The following is a 19,698-nucleotide window of genomic DNA, read 5'->3' as shown; positions in this document are numbered from 1 at the left end:
CTGCTGTGGATTACAACTTGTAATTAGTCCTTTGCAATTCTAGTTCGCAGCGTTCCAATAGCCGGGCAGATTAACAATGCCAGGAACAGTCATCGGTTGACTGCCGCGAACTACAGATGATAGAGCATCCTAGGGTTCTCTGTGCCTGGGCACCCATGAGTTGCCATGGTAACTTCATGGTAGGGATGCCAAACATCTTTTGTACAGCAGAAGAAATTGCAAACCGGCAGTAGATGCCAAGAGGTGGCTGTAGGCTTCTAGCTAATTAGAGAAAAAGCATGCAGGCTGAGGTTGAGGCTAGGCAGAGGCATGCATAACACAATCCCTTCTAGAAGGACCTGTCACTGAATGGTCTCAAAGTCGCATTGCATTTTACCGAGGGGTAATGTTGATCTGCCAGTTTTCCTCCAGGCAATACCGATGGGATGTGGAAAGACTAATTTGGCTGTGTTAATCAAAAGTCATGCAGAAGGCAGGGTAGAGATGGCTCTTATAAGCAAACTGAATCAGAGATGCATCTCCAGTCCAGTTAAATCTCCAAGGTGCAGCTCTACCCTGCTTTCTGCCGGATGGAAGGATGCAGGGATGGTTGCAGCATAGTTTATGGACTTAAAAAATTACCCATCTTATTCTTCAAAGAAGAAGCCTTTGTCAGAACAGTGGCAAATCTGGGGGCAGAAGGGAGGGAGCCAGTGTGATGCAGTCGCACTTCCTTGATTTCTGCTCCCCCCAAAGTTTAAAACCAACTGTCTGACAGTGGCAGCAGTATTTCTATTCAGGCAACAGTGAGGGAGTCACCTGACTTCATGGCTCTTTAAAATCTTCCTGATGCCATCTAAACTCTTCATGCCACGGGTATTAATGACCTTCTTTCCTTTTGAATGGTCTTGATGTTCCACCAATCAGGACTTTCTTTGTTCTGCAATTCTGCGGTCTGTTAGCTGCCCCGGTCATGTAGCTCCTATTTCACAGCTTTTCAGACTGTTTGTAATTCATTCCAATACAATTATATTTGTTTTAGAATCAATCTTAAACTGAATAATACAGCCCTAGGCTCCTAGGATGTGAGTAAAGCTTCTAGTTTATTTCCACTTGGAGAAAACTGTGTTGCGTTACATGTGATGAGCATGGATCCTGGTTTTCCCTGATAAAAAAAAATTGTAAATTCCCTGATAATACCCCCAAAATCCATGATTAAAATGGGAGGCCCCTCACTCCCTCCCATAGCCCCCTGGGCCTACTGGTGCCCCTCATTTCCCCGGCCCCCACAGCCTCCTGGCCGCGCTCAAGCCCATTACCGCCCCCCCCCATCCCCTGCCCCCCTTCCAACCCTGCTGAAGGGCAGCCCCAGTGTCAGGGGCTACAGGATCAGGGACCTGGATGCACAACCCCTTGCCCCTAGTAGGAGGCAGCATATCAAAGCCCAGCTCCCCTGCTGCAGGCTTAGGTGGGCAGGGTTGGCTCCCCACCGCTGCACACACTCCTGGTGGGGCAGGAGGGACCAGTGCCCCCTAATCTGCGTGGGGTGGGGACAGGGCGAACTGCCCACTGCAGGCTTGGGCACCCTGCCCTGCTGCCATCTATCAGGGCCTCTGGAGACCAGCAGGTGCAGCCTGGTACTGCAGGGAACAGCAAGACCACGCAGGTATCTCCTTGATGCTGTGAGCTCTGTGCTGCCCTGGCATGGGGTCCGCTGTCTGCGTGGCAGCAGCAGGAGCTGCAGTGCAGAGTTGTGCCTCTCACTGCTGCTATGTGCACTGGGGACACATCGCCAGGGCAGCATGGAGCTTGCAACGGCAAGTAGGTTTCCTATGCAGCCCCGCTCTGCCCTGCTGTTCCAGGTTGCACCCACTGGCTGCGTCGGCCCTGCGGGGAGGGCAGCAGGGTCGGAGACCTAGCCCACAGTAGGCAGCCCATGCTCATGCCTGCCCCCACCCCGCACACAGACCTGAGTGGCACGTGTTCCCCCTGGCCTCTGGGAGTGTGCATAGCAGTGGGGAGCCAGTCCCACCTCCCACAACCTCCTGGATGAACTGTTTGCGGGTCCATCCCACTCCTTGCCAGGGCCCTGCAGCCACACATTATGGCCCAGGTCCCCAAGCCCCATGTATTGCCCAGCTGGGCAGGAGTCCCAGTCCCATCCGACTCCCTCCCTCTGTTCCCCTTTCCCCTCCCACTTACCTGTGGGAGCTGCTCTCCAGGCTGCCTGGCAGCCCTGTGCATGTGTAAGCATGCACATGCACGTGGCACCCCTGCCTGACTGCCCTCAGCCTGCTCCCTCCCAACCCCTGCAGGCTGGAACCCTGCCAGCCTGCCGAGAGCTCTTTGCAAAAGTGCAAAACCCATGGATTTCTCCAGCAAAATGAGAAATCTGCAGGTTCCTCTGGCAAAAAGGAAAATCCATGTTTTTTTCCATTCTTCTGTGGGAAACAGAAAACCTGGGGACCTGGGGATGATGCACCTCACCATGTGCACCCCCTTTTCAAAATCCTACATCTGCTCATGTGTGACAATGTTCATTCTCAGTGCCAATAAGGTGGCACCAGAGTTTCCATGATAAAATTCCTCCTCCAGATTTAAGGAGCTGAAGTTCTGCCATACATGTAATATATAACTTGCAGAAACAAAGGCTTCATTAAAAGAGCATTATTAAGATTGCAAAGTCAAGTGGTCACAAGTTAGTAAATGTGAGAATTAAAATTGTCTGGGCAATCTTAATTTAGTCATCTTGTACATGTGCATTATGATATGGTCATTAATAGTACGGTCACACTTATTTCTTTTTCCATAGGACCCCTGCCCCATTCACAGAATAAGCAATTCAACAGCTATTCATTGTTTCATTTTCTTCTCATTATTCACTGTCTGGTCCCATGCCTTATTTACTGTAGATTAGTAAAACTCTCCTCGAAATATGAAATTATTCATTGTCCCCACTCGCTTTTCTATAATGCTCAACAATTGGAGTGCTTCCTAGACATTAATTAGCATTCAAAACATGCCTGTGAGAGAGTGGCCCATTTTCCTGATGGGCTGTTGAGGCACAAAGATATACCTAGGTCCATTCATTGTGGGTGCACAGTTTAAGACACAATTGTGACCTGTGTTTTCTGTCTGTGGCATGATTATAGTAGGTTGTTGCTTCCTCAGCTAGACTTTTGGTCCCCAAGCCATTCCTTAGACAGCCCCAGTAACAAACACAACTTTTAAAGACATAAAGCACATAAAACAGAAACCTTGTTGTCCTGGATATGGGGAGGGGCCCCTTGTGGCTTCAGCTTTCCCACAGCAGTCTTGCCCTCCCCATGGCCAGCAGTTTCCCACACCTTCCTTCCTGGTCCTTCTTACTGGGGTTTTTAACTCTCATTGAGCCACTTCCTCATGAACTTAACCCAGGTTGCAGTCCCTCTGCCAGGTTGGCTGCTTCCTTCTAAGGGCACAGGCCACTCTGTCACGACGATATAGTCAATTTTACATGTTTGGTGAATGCTCAGAACTTTGAGGCTAAGATTATCATGTTGGGCCACCCAGAAAATAAAGAACACATCATGAGCAGGGGTCTACTCAATTCACAATTTTGCAGATTTCACAGAAATCGGGAAATCCGGGATTGTCTATGAAATCAACTAAAAAAAAAATTATAAAAATAAAATGCTGGCTCCCCAGTGGCTCCTCCTTGAAAATCTTCCTGGTAGCCTCTGTTCTTGTTTACATATTACAGACCATATTTATCTTCCTCAAAGGTATGATGGAGGATCCAATTTATTAAAAAATTTAAAATGCTTCAGCTGTATCTACCCAGAGCAATGCCGCGCTATATAGCATTTCCCAAGCTAACTCCACACCCAAAACAGCATACCTGTGTCAATGCAGTGCTCTGCCCAAGCTAATGAGATGGAGTGTTAATTAGCTCAAGTACCACACAAACAGAGCTATCCTTGGTCTAGAGCCCAAGTGAGTATCAGTGCAGATATACCAGTTCACTCAAAGCTAGCACAGGTATTTGTGCATGCCACTGCAGTCTGATACTCTTTGTGATCTTCAGATAACAGCAAATTGTACTGACATAAGGTCTTCCATTAGTCAGAGACTTCCAGTAGCAAACACTATAGAACTGCTGGTCTCTACACACTGACACTGGGAATTACCTAATATAAAATGAGTATTTCTTTTGGGGTTTTTTTGGTGTTTTTCTTTTCTCTCTTTCTTTTTTTTTTTTTTGCAGTTAACTTCTTCCAGGACTATTTGATGCCCTACCTCGAGCAAGCCCGTCAGATCTGGGCATGGCTAGTTGGAGCAGCTGTGGTGGGTGGTATAATTGCTGCCCTGATCACAGGACTGATTATTCGGGGATGTAGTAAGAAAAGGAGAACCTCTGAAGAGACACAACCGCTACTTTTGGAAAGTGAGGATTATCAAAGTGTGTCTTACCAGTCCAATTTGTAAAGGCCACCAGTAATCCAGCAAGAATGACAAGTGCTAACCCTAAAGCACGTATGCATTATTTGATACAAGTTTACAGAATATCTTGCTGTGGTGCACTGTGTAAGAGGTGTGGGATGTGCTGTTCATCATACTTGTAACACATGGTATTGTAGTGTATTATCAGCCTGTCATAGAATATCTCCGAACACCAAGTGTATGTTATTGTGCACCCTAAGAATATATCTTGTATTTCCCTATTCTCAATTAAAGATGGAACCAAAGTGTTTCCCAGCTTCTTGGCTCCTGGTTTTGGCGATTTGCTATTTTGCTTGTACTTGTTATAAATTTAGAGCCTGATCCTGCATTCAAACCACAGGAAGGAATTCCTAGTGTTCACTTAGGTGCAAGAGCATACATATCTGATTGCAAGAGTGATGCATTTACCCTGTGTTTTTCTGATGCTTTTCATTTAATGAAAGAATTGTCCCTTTTCCTGTGATTAGAGCTAGTAACTGCCAAACAGATTTTTGTTTTTGTTGTTTTAAGGAAGATTTTTTTCCCCTTGGTTCCTATAAGAAAGTATTTGTCTTTGCTTGATTCCAGTGACAGCAGGATGTACATAGTGTTTCAAAACCATTTTTCACGTCTTTAAAATATTCCACTAAACCTTTTACTAGAGCTTTGGAGTTTTTTAGAAGACCGAGCTCTACAGATTTTCTATCTCTGGCCATTTCAGCTTGCTCCTGTAAATTAAGATAAATATATATTTCATACAGATAACCAGCATATCACCAAATGAGACATCTATTGACATGACAAACCTAATAAAAAATATCTTCACCACCTTTGGAAGCCTACAGTTATATAAGAGGGGTACATCAGGACCTGAGACAACAGTTGTTCACCAGAGCTCCCCAGGGATAACAAGGTATACTGACCATAAATTCCAGGAAGGCTGATTTGACCTAGACATGAGAAAAATGTTATTTAATGTATATGTCCAGGGTCTGGAGCAAACTTCCCCCAGAGGTGGTATAAGCACCTACTCTGGGTTCTTTCAAAAAAAAATCTGGGTATTTTTCTTTCTGGGATCACTCAATCCCACCTGACTTCCTGCCTATGGTGGTGGGGGGGGCTGGATTCAATGATCTCACGAGGTCCCTTCCAGCCCCTAATGTCTATGAAATTAAGTGGCATAATGTTGAGACACTCAGAGGGCACTTATTATGAGTTAACAAGCTTTAATGTGCAAGCACTTGCATTTTAAGTGCCCTTAGCATGATCTAAGTAAAATATGTAACTTCACCCTATGTCTCAGTTCAGCAAAGCATTAACACACTGTCTTCAAAGTGTTCATGATGTTTTCCTGAATTCAGGACTTAAGTCTATAAAGAAGAAATTTCCCTTTCTTTGGGGCCTCTTACTGCTGATTCTAGATGCTGGTACAGGGATGTGTTTTGAGGCCTTGGAATAAATTAAAATATACATGCAAAAATCTGTGCAATCTGTTCCTGTAGTGATTGCCTTGAGGGAAAAATAACGGAGTTATAAGATTTTACATTCTTATATTGGTTATTTAATATGTACTTTGTTCAACCCAGGATATTTTATTGTATGAGGCATTAATGTAAAACAAAGAAAACCACATGGGATGCACATTTATAAGGTGGTTTGTTTTAAAATTTTATAAGCACAATGTTCAGCCTGGTCTTCACTGGAGATTAGTAGTTTATACGGTCACTCTCCAAACTGGTCTTGCAAGTTAGTCTGAAATTTCATCTCACTAGGGCCCTAAAAGACATTGATTTTAAGGTATGAAGAATCTAATTTTCATTCCCAACAATCACACTTTCTGCCATGCAACACATGCATAGCAGCGTGCACAATTTTGGGATCAGGGGTTAGATCCAAAGTGGGCCATGTCTACGTGAGATGCTGACTGCACAGTAGCCAAAAAATACTGTGCAGTAGCATGTCACAGCACAGACAGTGCTAACACTACTGCACAGTAGCATCAACTAAAAGATGTTTGCCAGTGCGACTGCACAATAACTCCAGTTACTGTGCATTTATTTAGTACTTGCTAATACAGGTGTTTAATAATGCATCTCTGTAGATGTGCCCATTGTACCTTACTTGCCAGTGCAGGAGGAACTGGGGATTATGATCCTGGGCTCTCCCTCCATCAGCAAGTTGCACCCTGGATGCACCCTGGGGCTGGCGATCAAACCAGGATCTGGAACTAGGCTCGATCTGGTCCCTGGCCCCAGTCAACAGTCAGCTGATTGTCAAAATCCCAGATGGGGAACACATGGTTTTTACAGGTCCCAGGACATGGGGATCCTAGGATTGGGCTGCAGCAGCCTGACCCTGAGGTCTCCGTACGCTGGGAACTATGAAACCATGCGTGCTGCCCAGCTGGGGTCCAGGGATTGGTTCTGCCAGGGACTGTATGCCAGACCCTGGGGGTGCCCCATGAGACACTCAGCTGGACGCCGGGATCCCTCATAGGCCAGCCCCAGCTGTTCACACATTCAATTTAAGGCTTGGTAGGTACAAGCCAGGAAGTTGTTACACATTATATGTGGAATAATTTTGTGGTTCATTTACTGTATAGTCATACTTTAAATTGGTTTGACATTGTGGCTGGGTTACTATTTAAGGCATGATTAACCTGTTAATCATGTCTTAAATGTAACATATGTCAGGGGCCTAGATTTTCTGATTCCAAAGTGATCATCCAATTTTACCTGTAAATGGACTTGCACTACTGGCACTACCCCTTAATAGTTGTACTGCCCATGGAGACAAGTCTTCAGCAACAGCTAGGTGTCGGCCTTAGTTAAGCAGGAAAGGGAGGGTGAATCAGCTAAAGATTTGGCTTCGTCCCCGCTCTATGTGTCCATAACTCTGGAAACACGTATTTCACTTCATTCTGCCTTTCATAAACATGTGCATTATGTTCTGGGGCATGTGGTATGCGAGAAGATACGGCACAAAAATTTCAACTCAGGCTTGAGTTTAGGAGCCCAAGGAGAAAGGCTCTGAATAAGACCTGCCTCTCAGGAGCCCTAGTGAATGAATGGGGTGCAAAATGCTTAAAGTCCTGGCTGAAATGAAATAAGGTTTGGGCTTTTTGGCAAGGAAGGTGTCTGCAAACTGCCAGAATTCCCAGCCGTCAAGCTCCTGGCTTTTCAGCAGGAACCCAGAAACCTTGGGGCCAAGGGCAATCCAGATAACAGGTCTGCAACGGACCCCCACACTTCGGAAGCACTGGGGTCCCCTTGGCCTTGACACAGTCTTTTTGGCAATGGTGCCATAAAGCCATACATCCTGGATATCTGGGTTTCTCAGCAAACTGTCAGGTGGGAAAGCAAGAAGCAGTGTTTCATTGGACTTTCACTGAAGCAAAGTTCTACAAAACAATAGGATTTTTCTCAAGAAAACCTTCTGCACTGGAAAATTCACAAACAGAAGTAGTAAAATAGGTCATCTCAGCATCCAGAGTATTCCCTATGGCAGGCACATGGACGAGATATGGCAAGATCTATTACCTTTGGTGTGGTTGGGGCTCCCATCTCCTTGGCTGCTGCTAGGGTAATTTACTCAAATTCCATCCCTTCCATCCATCTCCCACCACTGGGTGACTTACTGGTCTACCACTTCCTCTACCAGGCCCTTCCATGCTTATTGTAAAGCCCATCTCAGGTTTTTCTTAGGCTTTTTTTGACAAAGAGAATCAGAGCCCTTCACAGTGGCATAACTAGGGTGGAGCAAATGGGGCAACCACTTGGGGCACCAACTTGTGGGAGGGCAATTGTGGCAGCAAACAGGGGTCCTTTCTGGCCCCTCATTGCCCTTTTCCCTTTGTTCACTTTGGTGGAAGGGTAGACAGTCTATTTCTTCCCGTGCTGTCTTATCCAGAGAGATTTCAGAGTAACTACTCCTCCCAATTTCCATCAGACTGATTAAAGGGAATTTATAAACCTTTTAGATTTCTATCCATTCCTTCTTTCCCTGCAGGCTTAGCTAGGATGCCTACCCATCTCATGCATTGTGTTCATCGAACAACCTGTAGAGTACCTGTATTCTGAGTGAAAACTAGGTTCATATTACCTGCCTCCTACTTTAAAGAGCCAAAACACTCTGTTACACAGCATGAAGGGAGTCATGGGCATCCCTAGGGACTTTTATACAGTCACCTGAGCTCAAACTGGCAATATTTAAGTTCAATCAATGTTTGCCTACCTCCTCCCTGTGAATTTACTGTTCAGTAAGGGACCTAGCTGCACTACAGGGTAAGGATCTTCTATTTTTCCAAGGGTAAGCAGCAGTGCTAGATCTTCCCAACATGCCCAGTGAGACTACACCCTAGGGTAGGAAGGTTAGATCCTCACTATCCAACCTCTGAATTCAGCCTGCCAAAAAATGCCAGCTGCAGGGACATTTTGGGAGACTTGTCTATATTGACCTAGCAAGAGACTGTCTAACCCCCTTCACATACCTGCCACTAACAGCTTCCATATGTTACAAATGAACCAGAAGCCAAGCAATGTAAAGCTTTATAGCTTACTTCCCCTCTGGATCATCTATTTCCATATGTTTGATATACAGCATTAATTCAAGCCAAAGTAGGATGAGGATACAAAAATGAAGAGAAAAGCATGGATCAGAGTGTTACTGACGTGACAGATGGTGCAAAATCACTACGAACCATCAAAAAATCACTATAATTTATGACAAGGGTTTACGTGTGATTAATTCTGAGAGGTTCTTGTACAGCAACATGTCTCAGGGAGATGACTTCTGGTCACCATTAGACTAGGGCAGTGCATGCCACACAGGGAAACTTAGTGACTGCTTGGGAAGGGGCCTGAAAGAGTGAAGAAAGACCACCAACTTATATTTGGGCAGACAGCTGGGTCCACAAACATTGGTCTGAAGCATCTGCCACAATGCAACATTATCCATGATATAACGGGCAACATTTCCAGATTTAAATGGGGTTGCAAACTGTGAACACAGCTTTGTTTGCTTTGAGAAAACTTACCCTGTGACAAGCTGGGGAGATGCACTAAGCCCCAGAGTGGAGCAAGACCTCTTGTTGGGGTGTTTCAGTTGGACAGATAAGGTGACTTCCTGGTCACAACTACTGGAGGTCCTATCCTATGACACCAGGCTTACCACTGGATGGCACCCAGTTCAGGGCCATCCACCCAGAAATTAGGAATTGCAGCGGTCAGTATTTCTTAAGACCCATTTGTGGACGGAGCCCGTACTCACACATCTAGCTGAAGTACAAGCAGCACTTTTGGACTCAATAAGGTTTCTTGTGTGGGTGAAATGAAATGTCCACAGCTTTTTGCAATCTGAGGTCCTCTATTTGCCTTGAGCTGAGGTTCAGTAACAGTGCTGTGCTAATTCCCTCAGTAAAGCAAAAATAAGTATGTGTCTGTCACTCAAACATCTTTATTTGGCTACCTGGCAGCCTCATTACGATGCAATCAGCATTACAGCTCTCTGGCCTTTATCATACATGGTTGCCTCTGTGAATTCTTTAATTTTTGAAGCTGATCACTTTCTCTCATATCATTATAAATCATGTTTTGTCAGGGTAGGAAAATGAGCAGCTGTCACTCGTTTTTGTTCCTCTGCCTAGATTTTGCTGAAATTCGTATTTTTAGTGCCTACCCGCTCTGCAGAGTCAAATCTATAATTCACCATCTGTGCATACAAATGCATGTGGAATGCAAGGCATTTTATACCAGGCGGTGTGTCAGCTGAAAATTGGCAGTGATGGGCCCTTGTCATGAAAAATTGCCTTTTCTTGTGTGTATGTGTGTTTAAATAAGCTTTGATTTAGGGATTCAGTTGCCTCTGTAAATATAGAAAATTAGCTCATTTTTGCTTTCCCGTACCCGGGTCTTCAGGCTTTCTTATTTCCCAGTATATATATAGGCTGTTTCCCATGTTGCTTCCTTCTCTTGGGGAGCAGTGATACAGAACTTACACTGCAAAGGGAAGGCCTGGAAAAACCATTGCATTCGGAGAGCACAGAGATAGGCAGCTTGCTGGCTCTCTGCCCTTCTGAGCTACAAAGCCCCAGCCTAAGGTAGAAGATCTAGTATTCACTGGCATCACAGTGTAAATAAATGTGCTAGAAAAGAGGGAGGGCATAACTGTGTCTCCCCATGAGCAAGCCCTCAGTGTGATTCAGCATCACAGCGTGATTCCTGGTTCTCGCCTCACTCCAAGGACCTAATCTGTGGCCTAATCTATTTGATTTGGTCTAATAAAAGATACTGGATTTACCCAAAGAATCTTGTCTGCCTTATCTGTGTGGCAGCTGTCCTCCTTACCTACATGGCTTTCCCCTTAATGCCCATGCAGTAACGCTCAGCTCACCCACCTATGCAGGCAGTACTCTATGGGCTGTCCTTCCGGCTGTGTTTTGCCTTGTACATCTGATAGCCAGCACAGGGATCACGTGAGGCACTTAGCATAGATGTGTATGTGTGCATGATATAGATCACAATGGTGCCAGCACTATTTTTAAAAAAAATTCAATTCCCTCCCTCCCCGCCTCCCCATTGTTTTAAATTAAAATTAAAGGAACACAGGCTTTCTGGCAGTGTTAAGGGGATGCACCACCATTACACTTCGATTGCAAAGTGACAAATATTTTCTCAATCAAAACTTAAAGCTGTTTCCTTTAGGTTTCACTGCTTCACGGGGAGTTTAAGCACAGCCCTTCTACCGCTCTGCATTGGTATGCTGCTGTACGTCTTCCCAAGCCCATGGCTGACAACACGGCAATAAACAGGAATAAAGAGAAGTAGTTTGCAGGACCATTTAATTCATGGGGCTGAATTGTGTACCAACCGCTCTCTGACCTGCATACCAATAAAACCATCCAGTAATCAGGCCTTGCTTTTCTCCATCGGTGACAGATGCTGATGGGCTGTTCTCCAGCCCTAATGACATTAGCCACCTTCACTGCGCTGGACAAGTCATTGCAAATGAATAGTGCATAAGCAGCATGTAAGAAAATTCCCTTCAGGAAGCCTTGATTTGAAAAGGCCTCTGTGCATGGGATAGCTTCATTCAAAATGCAAACCTCTCCAAAATGCACTGCACGCTTTTGTCACAATTCAGAACTATTTTCTAAAAAAGCCAGTGGGGGAGTTTGACCTGAAAGCCTAATTGTAGCGTGGTGAATTTACTGTGGGATTGGGAGGTGGAAAATGCTAGTCCATTAGTGTGGGATGATTTCACTTTCAGATGACCTCCCCCAGACATAATGAACTAAAATATATGCTTTTTGATAAAGGGATAAAATGCTAAGCCTATGAGTACACCCTGGATTTTTAATATGATTAAACTGGTTCCCAGGCTCCCAGACACACACACTACAAATTCAAAATATAGGCACCAAACTGCTATTTGTGCCTTTAGAAACCCCCAGCTAGTGCCTTCTTTTAAATCAAAATATAGACACCTAAATAAAAGCAGCCTGAATGCTCAGGCCACGTCCACACGAACATGGATGTTTGGTTCCCCAGGGACAACTAGCAGCAGGACACCTTGCGCTGCCGCTAGTTGTCCCCGAGGAACACCCTCTGGCACGCAGCAGTCTACCCCAAGTGGTGTAGGGGAGGCTGGGGTCAGCACTGGGGGTCCTGGGGCCTCCTGGGGCTGCAACAGCGGGGATCTTGCCTCTCGGAGCCTGGCTGGCAGCCAGAGCATGGAGTGGCATACGCTGCTCCCGCGTGACCAGCTCTTTTGTTTTGTGGGGGGGGTTTGAGAACAGCTAAATGTGTAGTGTGTGGCACTGCAGATCACATCCCACAAGGCCGCACCCATCTGGGCATGGCCTTGAACTCCCCTTTGTGACTGAATTGGAATCAGGGATTCTCTAGTGCTTCTGGTTCAAGCCATTTCTAGGTGGTGATGAAATTTTACTTTCAGTGAAACTTGTCCTACTAAATCATGCTGGTCCTTTTGCAAGTCCTGTTCAAGGTGCCTATGTAAATGTTGGGTGTTGAGGCATGGAAACTGGTTTTGTGTTTCATCCAGCTATAGTACAGTACAACACTGCACAGTGATGTCAGTGGAAACTGTCACTTTAAGAATTATATTAAGAGGCAGGGAGTACTTTTAGCACATATAATTGATGAGAGAGTCAGAAGGTATTGTCAGAGAAGTGCCATGCTTCGAGTAGGAGACAAACCGCTATAAACAGAGGAAGTTTCCTTTGGCAAATTAATCCACAGAAAGGTCAGAAACTTGGATCCAACAAAATTAATTTTCAAGAAAACTAAAAGTCTGTCTCTTTGGAGATAAGCCATTGGCTATTGCCTCCCAATATTATAATATACAACATAGTATTACCAAGTATACAGTAATTAAGCTCACTCATCAGCTAAGCATGCCATTACTAAGACTGTGGGTTAAATCATATGGCCATTAATGTCATGAGAAGTAAATCAAGGGGTGGCGGAAGATGTAAAGGCTATGAAACATGGCCATGCATTTTAGCTGGTTTTTGCTTAAAAGAAAAATGACACAAATTCTGGAGAAGTGAACAAAGCTGGGGTGATGAAGCATATTATCCTGATGCTCTGTACTGGACTCCCTGCCTCCCTCCACAACAGGGGAAGGTGGCTGTGCTCTCCATATGAGAGGTGGTCCTATGTGGGCACACATAAGGTTAAGCACTTGACATCATTCTCCATAGTGACCAGAAGTCTCAATTCTCACAGCCCACAGTGGGGTGCAAAGGGACAGGGTGTGGGTGAAGAACGGGAGCTTCTGACAAGACAGACGTGTGTGGATGCTGGTTGAACCCGGATGCTGCTGAAGCTCTTCGCTACGTTCTCTGCTCTTTGGTGGTACCTCTGCTGCATGGCCTGGGTTACGTGGTGATTAAGGCACACTGCTTTCATACAGGCTCATGTACAGGCTCAGATTTCTGGCTACCTTATAACATTCTCGCATTTTACATTGTGCAACTGTGATGAAACTGAAGTACGATATCGTGTGGGCAGTAAAACACAGGTCTATCTAGCCTAGTCTATCTGTATCTCACAGTGGCACAGAATGGATGCTAGGGAGCACAGACCAAATACCAAGCCTATTGGCTCTGTTACAGAGAAAGTGGGGGGGTCCTCTCTCCTCCTCAGCTGGTGCGCTAGACCAACATGGTGCTGAAAGGAGCTACTTCTCTCACATCTGTTATTCATGTAAGAAAACCCAAACTTCCAAACTATTGTCCTTTTAGCCTAAACCCAACCATGTTGAGTTTGAGGGTCAAACAGAAAAGAATACACTTTTGTCACAAAGTCAGCATTTTGCATGGGAGAAAAGGCCACCATTTTCTGACCAATTTATGTTAACTGATGCCCCTAGCAATGAGCTAGCACAAGCCATATGTGATTTATTAAAGATACAGAAGCTGAGAAATGTGCTTCTGCTATATGGTAATACTCAAACTGTTAAAGAGCCATGAAAAGGAACATTCTTCTTTTGCTTTGTCTTGCTCTTCATAAATCATTAATCTGCAACTTTTGTTCACTGGATCATAGTGCTGGTCACCACCTCGCTGGTGAAAAGAAAAGCTGAGACAGAGTTTGGAGACATATATCTATTTTCATTCTGGGTTTTCAGCTTCTTAAACACAGCACCGTTTTTGACAATCCTTCCAAAATCATCAGCGTACCGGTAGTCTGCATGCTTGAATTGCTTTTCATTTTTCCATGGCAACAAAAATTTTCACCATGTCATTTTCCCACAGGAGCTAGTATTGCGAAGTGTTGAAACACGGAGGCAGAGGGATGCTGTGTGCCTCACAGGACTGCTAGCGCTCAGCTCCTCAAAGAGCTGAGACGTTACCAAAGAATGGGAATATTTGGGCCCTGATCAAACTCTCATTGCAATCAGTAGAAAGACCCTCACAGCGGTCAGTGGGAGTTAGATCAAGCCCTTAAAAAGTTGGTGGGAGAGGAAGCATTGGTTCTGGACATGAGTAAGCCTAACCCGAAGCTCACAACTAAGGGCTTTGCTACGCTTTATGCTGTAAGGTGCACACATGTTAATCAGTTTAGTGTTGTTCGGCTTAGCGGAGCAGTCACACCTTAAGGCAAAAAACCATCTCTAACTGTCCTTCACCTTCACAGCTGTGACTTGCCGCTAGAGGCTTGGTGAGCAAGGGCAGGACTAGGGGCCTATGTAAAATGTTTCTTAGAGCAAAGTCAGTGCTGTCATCCACAATGTCTTCACGTTTTGTTTCTTTTGCAATCTGTTGTGAAAGAGGAGGAAGCCAAACTGAGGTGGTCAGTAGTGAGAGAATGAAAAAGTTTGCTCTGGGTGATAATGGTCCGGCACTCTGAATGTATTGGTGTGTCTGAATGCTTTCTGTGATTGCAATCCAAGCAGCCAATGCCAATAAATACAGTAGGGGCAGGACAAGCTCACTGTTCCCACTGGGCAGAGCAAACGCTGCAGCTTTGGTGTGCCTGTGCCTCTCCCCACTGTGCACACTGGCTCACTGCTTGAGCTCTGAGAAACCCAATCCTTTTTTCCTCTGGAGTTCATCTCCCGCTGCACCCCCCACTCCACCACCAGTGGAAGCAGTGAGTCAGTACCGGCAGTGGCAGGAGGCACTTCGGCCACTGCGTGCCCTGGGGCGGTGGTGCTCCCTCTGTCTGATGTCCTCGGGGGTGAGGCACTGAGTTCGACCCCACTCTGCCCCAGCATCCACACTCACTCTGACTCAGGAGAGACCACCTGGGATGGTGGAGCACTGCACTTTGGGGAGGACTAGGGAGTGGCCACAATTTAATGGAACAAGAGTAAAATAAGACAGATTAGATATAATCCTGCCCTGGACTGACATAAATTTACAGTGAATAACAAGTGCTTTAAGGCACTTAAAGGTGTTAATGTGCAGCCAACCCAGTGTGTTAGAGGTCCAGAAGCTACCTACACTTATCAGGAAGGCCCTAAGTACCATGAAGTGTGACCACATGCTTACAGTGAAGCACTTCACAAAATACCTATTAAAACATTTTACAAAGCACATGCACATATCAACATTTTACTTATGCACATGCAAAAAAGACATGTGTAAGTGCTGTGCTCAAGAGGGGCTTCAAATCCTACTCCCCAGCCTAAGAATAAGGGAGCTTTCTGAAACCCTGGACATCCCTAATACTAGAAGGGATATTTTGAGGCCAGCATCTTGCTGCAACACTGAAATCAGCAGGTGCTTTGCTAGCACCTTCAATGGGTACAGAATCAGGATCAAAGAGCAGGCGTGAAAATCAACCTTATCCACATATTTTCCCCATCACTGCCTTCTAACAGTGATTCAGATGTTAGAGCCAGATGACTGACAGCTTTGTGAAGTCAGCATTCATAAACCTGTGATTGCACATTAGAATGGGTCAAATTCATTTTATGTCCGATTTGAACTCCTCGCTGGAGGTGAAGGGAGTGTATTTGGTCAAATTTCTTGCTTCCACTGTTTGTGTATTTGTTTGAAAACCTGAAGACTAGAAATTGAAATAAGCCTGTTTCCAAAGTGTAAGCCATGCAAAATGCTCCAAATTCACTTACAAAATTGTGTATACACATAGTGCTACTCTGTTAATGAAAGCAGTATGTCATTAATTAAAACCGGTTCTCAAATCCGTGTTTTGCTTAGTCTTGGAATGTTTTTATTCCAGAGTAATGACGTTTCCTTTAAAACTAAATACCGTGAGAATAAGGCACTGTAATTACATGACAAATAAATGTGCAATGCTTTGTCAAATACTATACAAGGTGTGAACTGCGTTTAGGGTGTCCTGCTAATATAATAGAACACAAACTTGCTGAACAACATACAAGCAGCAGTAGGACATGGAGGATGAATGCTTTTCTTGTTAGGATAAAAAGGCTAGCATGCCAGAATTTTTTGTAAAGGTCACTCTCCGTACAATCTTCTTTGGTGAAAATAGTTGTGCAGTGAAGGTCCTTCCTCCCTCTAGGCTGAAGGCCCTCTTTTGCTGTGCTGCTAGTGAGGATCTGTGATACCCCTTCCTGCTGCAGACAGCAGAGCTTACTCTGCTTAATCCTCTTCCCATTGGTCAGTCAGGAGGAACTCTTCCCAAAAGAAGAGTAAAACACTGCTTTAAAGAAAGGTAAAGAACTTCTCCTGTTTTCCCTCTTTTCAAGTCAGTTTTTACTCCACTCCTAAGCTACGTTCTGAAACAATTGGGACCTAATTGTTCCCTTATATACGTTTTTCATTTGCTGACAGCATTTTTGTCAGCTTTTTGCCCTCTTTGACCAGCATTTTACATCTGAATTGGTCAAGAAGTTTGTGACCAAACATTTTTTTGACAGAAATTGCTGAGCCAATAAAACTGAAACTGAAAAAGTGTTGAAATGTCCCATTACTATATTTTCTTAATAAAAGGTTTACTGTTTCCACTGAAATAATGTTTAGCTATGAACTCTAAATGAGATCATAACAAAACAAAAATCCAAATAAAACTTTCAGAATTCAATCTTATGAAAAAATAAGTTTCAATTGGCCCAATTTGGGGGTTTTTTGTTCTTTTCTTTCCTTTTTTGGCAGGGGGTGGGGAAGAGAAGGGAGGTAGGAGGGAGAGGGAGGAGGCATGGTTGCTTTGCGAGATTGTGACTTTTAATCCTAATTTGGGATGGATTTTTTTTCCAAAATCTGGAACACTCTCATGGGAAAGGAAAATCCTGTTCATCTAACTATACTTTGCACCATTAGTCTTGCCATACAAAGGTGCAAATAAATGCAACTAAAGGTTTCATAATTTGTCCTGGACAGGCAAAAGCTTCTTGTTTAAAAAAAAATTAAAATAATTGAGCCCAGCACATCATCTACATATTAATTCAATGGCTTGGATGAAGCTTTTGGTTTACCCAGTGAAAACCTGTCTCTCTCCAAGGTCAAATCAGCTGGAGTCCTTTCTGAACACAGAGGGCATGTCTACATGGGAATTTAAGTGCTCTTAAATATAATCCACATTAAGCGTTTTTTGACAAGTGTCTACACATGGTGTGACTTGGGACTAACTTTAGTTCCAAGTTGCCATGTGTGCCTGTGGCCACTGGCAGGAGTTCCAGCCTCTGGACGCATGGCTGCCAGCACTTGGCAGCCATATTGAAGCCTGAGCTAGTTTCCAGCACCTGGAAACCACCTTGGAGCTCTGATCCCTTGCAAGCCCCTTCCCTGCCCAGGAGCCATGTGTTAGGGCAACATGCATCAGCTTCTTCCTTTCCCACCAAACATCCTGGCACCAAGGCTGTCCCTGCCCCTGTCAGCAGCACCCGGTGCCCTGCTGCTCCAGCCTTGCCCCTGCCAGTAACAGCCAGTGCCCTGTGCTTCTGTTTGCTATGGTGCTAACCCTGCTGGCCCCAGAAGACCCACCCCTCACCCCTAGGCCCCAGGACAGCCATGCATCTATCAGTGGAGGTGAGGGCACTGGCTGTAGGTGGCCCTAGTCAAGCCTCTCCTCTTGTACTCTTCACTCCAGCCTGTCTACCCTGCCCCCACACTCCCCATACCCCCACCCACCTCCAATACTATTCTCAGGACACACATGGTAGAATCAAAACATCTTTATTGCCCTCACAGCCCCTGCTCCCATCCTTCCCCCTTTCCCCCTCAACACAGAGCCCCTTTGCCCCTCCCTCCCTAACACATAGCGCCCCCCACTACCCTCCCCATCCACCACCAATAAAAATACCCTGTCCCTAGTGTCAAACTATTTACAAAAGTCTCAGTCTCTGTCTATGAGTTCCAGATTGGGGGGCCGTGGTGTGGGGATGCCTAGGGGGAAGACCCCAGGGGCAAGCACCAAGCACCCTGGCCTTCACCATTTCCCCCATGGGTCCAGGGGCTGTGGCAACCACAGCAGGCAGTGTGTTCCTGCACAGGGGGTGGCTGGGCCAGGACCTGCAGCAGTCAGGAGGCACTCAAGGGCCACCTCCCATGGCTGGGTGGGGCCCAGCTGCAAGGCTGTGGGCAGGGGCTGGACTGTGGTGGACACAGCTGCTGCCACCAGGAATGAATGGATGGCCTGGCAGTCAGTGTCCCCTTGAAGCTGGACCTGCTCCAGATGCTGCCACTCCAGGGTCTCCATTCATGCCCAGTGCTCCCTCAGTGCCCAGTCCCATGCCTCTGTCTGGGTGATGTCCTCCATCAGGCCTGCTCCCATGCTTGCTCCTACACCCTGCTTGCTCCTCCCATTCTTCCTCCTGCTCCTCTGCCACTGCCACCAGCTGTTGGAGTAGGGCCATCCAGTCTTTCCTGTGCTGCTGGTGTATGTGCGCTATATGTCAAGGAGCAATACACATCATCTGCCAGCAGAAAGGGGTCAGAGGAGCAGAAAGCTGAAGAGCTCTGGGTTAAGATACAAGGGGGCCATGGGGAGGGTGATCTAATGGTGGGGGTCTACTACAGACCCCTCAACCAAGGGGAGGAACTGGACTGGGAATTTTTGAGCCAGCTTGCAGAGGCATTTAAGGCGAAGGATGTAGTTGTCATGGGTGATTGAAATTACCTGGACATCTGCTGGGAGGAACAGTCAGCCAGGTCAGACCATTCTATGAGGTTCCTGGCTGAGATACAGGACCTCCATTTAATTCAGGAAGTGCACCATCCCACCAGAGGAAATGCCCTGTTGGACCTGGTCCTGGGCACAGGCGATGACCTGGTAAGGGGCCTCCAGGTTCTTGACCACCTGGGTGATAGTGATCATCGCTTGCTGGAATTCACCATCCAGCACAGGGTGTTAAGGGCCTGCAGCAAGGCAGTAGCTCTAGACTTCAAGAGGGCCAACTTCAACAAATTGAGATTAGTGGGAGAGGTGCTGGGGTTCTCGAGAGCAGGGGAACTCAGTGCCCAAGATGAGTGGTCATTCCTTAAGGAGACGATACTCAGGGCCCAAGAGGTGACCATCCCAACAAGAAGCAAGGCAGCAAGAGTGCCCAAAAGCCCCCCTGGATCACCAAGGGCGCCTGGGAATGCCTGATTGCCAAAAAGGCGATGTACACCCAGTGGAAGGGGGGTGCTATCCCCAAAGAGCAGTATACCTCCTCTGCTCCGGCCTATAGCGGGGTGTCAGGAAAGCTAAGGTGCACATAGAGCTAGGACTTGTGTCCAAAATCAAAGATAATAAAAAGTCCTTTTTCAAATATATAGGGAGGATGAAGAAAGCACCGGGCAATGTGGGGCCCCTGCAAGATTTT

The 19,698-nt window shown here is 45.9% G+C and overlaps 1 protein-coding gene and 1 long non-coding RNA gene across 2 annotated transcripts in view; both read left to right on the top strand.

Moving 5' to 3' along the window:
* TYR (tyrosinase) overlaps positions 1–4,700 on the top strand; it is an 85,411-nt gene extending 80,711 nt beyond the window's left edge. The window contains exon 5 of the mRNA XM_019530365.1: positions 4,226–4,700. Within this exon, the coding sequence (XP_019385910.1) occupies positions 4,226–4,446 (221 nt within the window). The 3' untranslated portion in view covers positions 4,447–4,700. The remainder of the gene's footprint in view (positions 1–4,225) is intronic.
* Positions 4,701–5,588: 888 nt separating this feature from the next.
* Positions 5,589–19,698, top strand: part of LOC109306792 — an 18,010-nt gene continuing 3,900 nt past the window's right edge. Inside the window, exons 1-2 of the long non-coding RNA XR_002100114.1 lie at positions 5,589–5,601; positions 12,070–12,071. This is a non-coding gene — a long non-coding RNA (uncharacterized LOC109306792). The remainder of the gene's footprint in view (positions 5,602–12,069; positions 12,072–19,698) is intronic.

The sequence above is a fragment of the Crocodylus porosus genome, unplaced genomic scaffold, assembly GCF_001723895.1.
Source record: "Crocodylus porosus isolate Cpor-Errol unplaced genomic scaffold, CroPor_comp1, whole genome shotgun sequence".
NCBI classification, from domain to species: domain Eukaryota; kingdom Metazoa; phylum Chordata; order Crocodylia; family Crocodylidae; genus Crocodylus; species Crocodylus porosus.
Note: the sequence above shows the minus strand (reverse complement) of the source record. Positions and strands in the feature narration are given on the sequence as shown.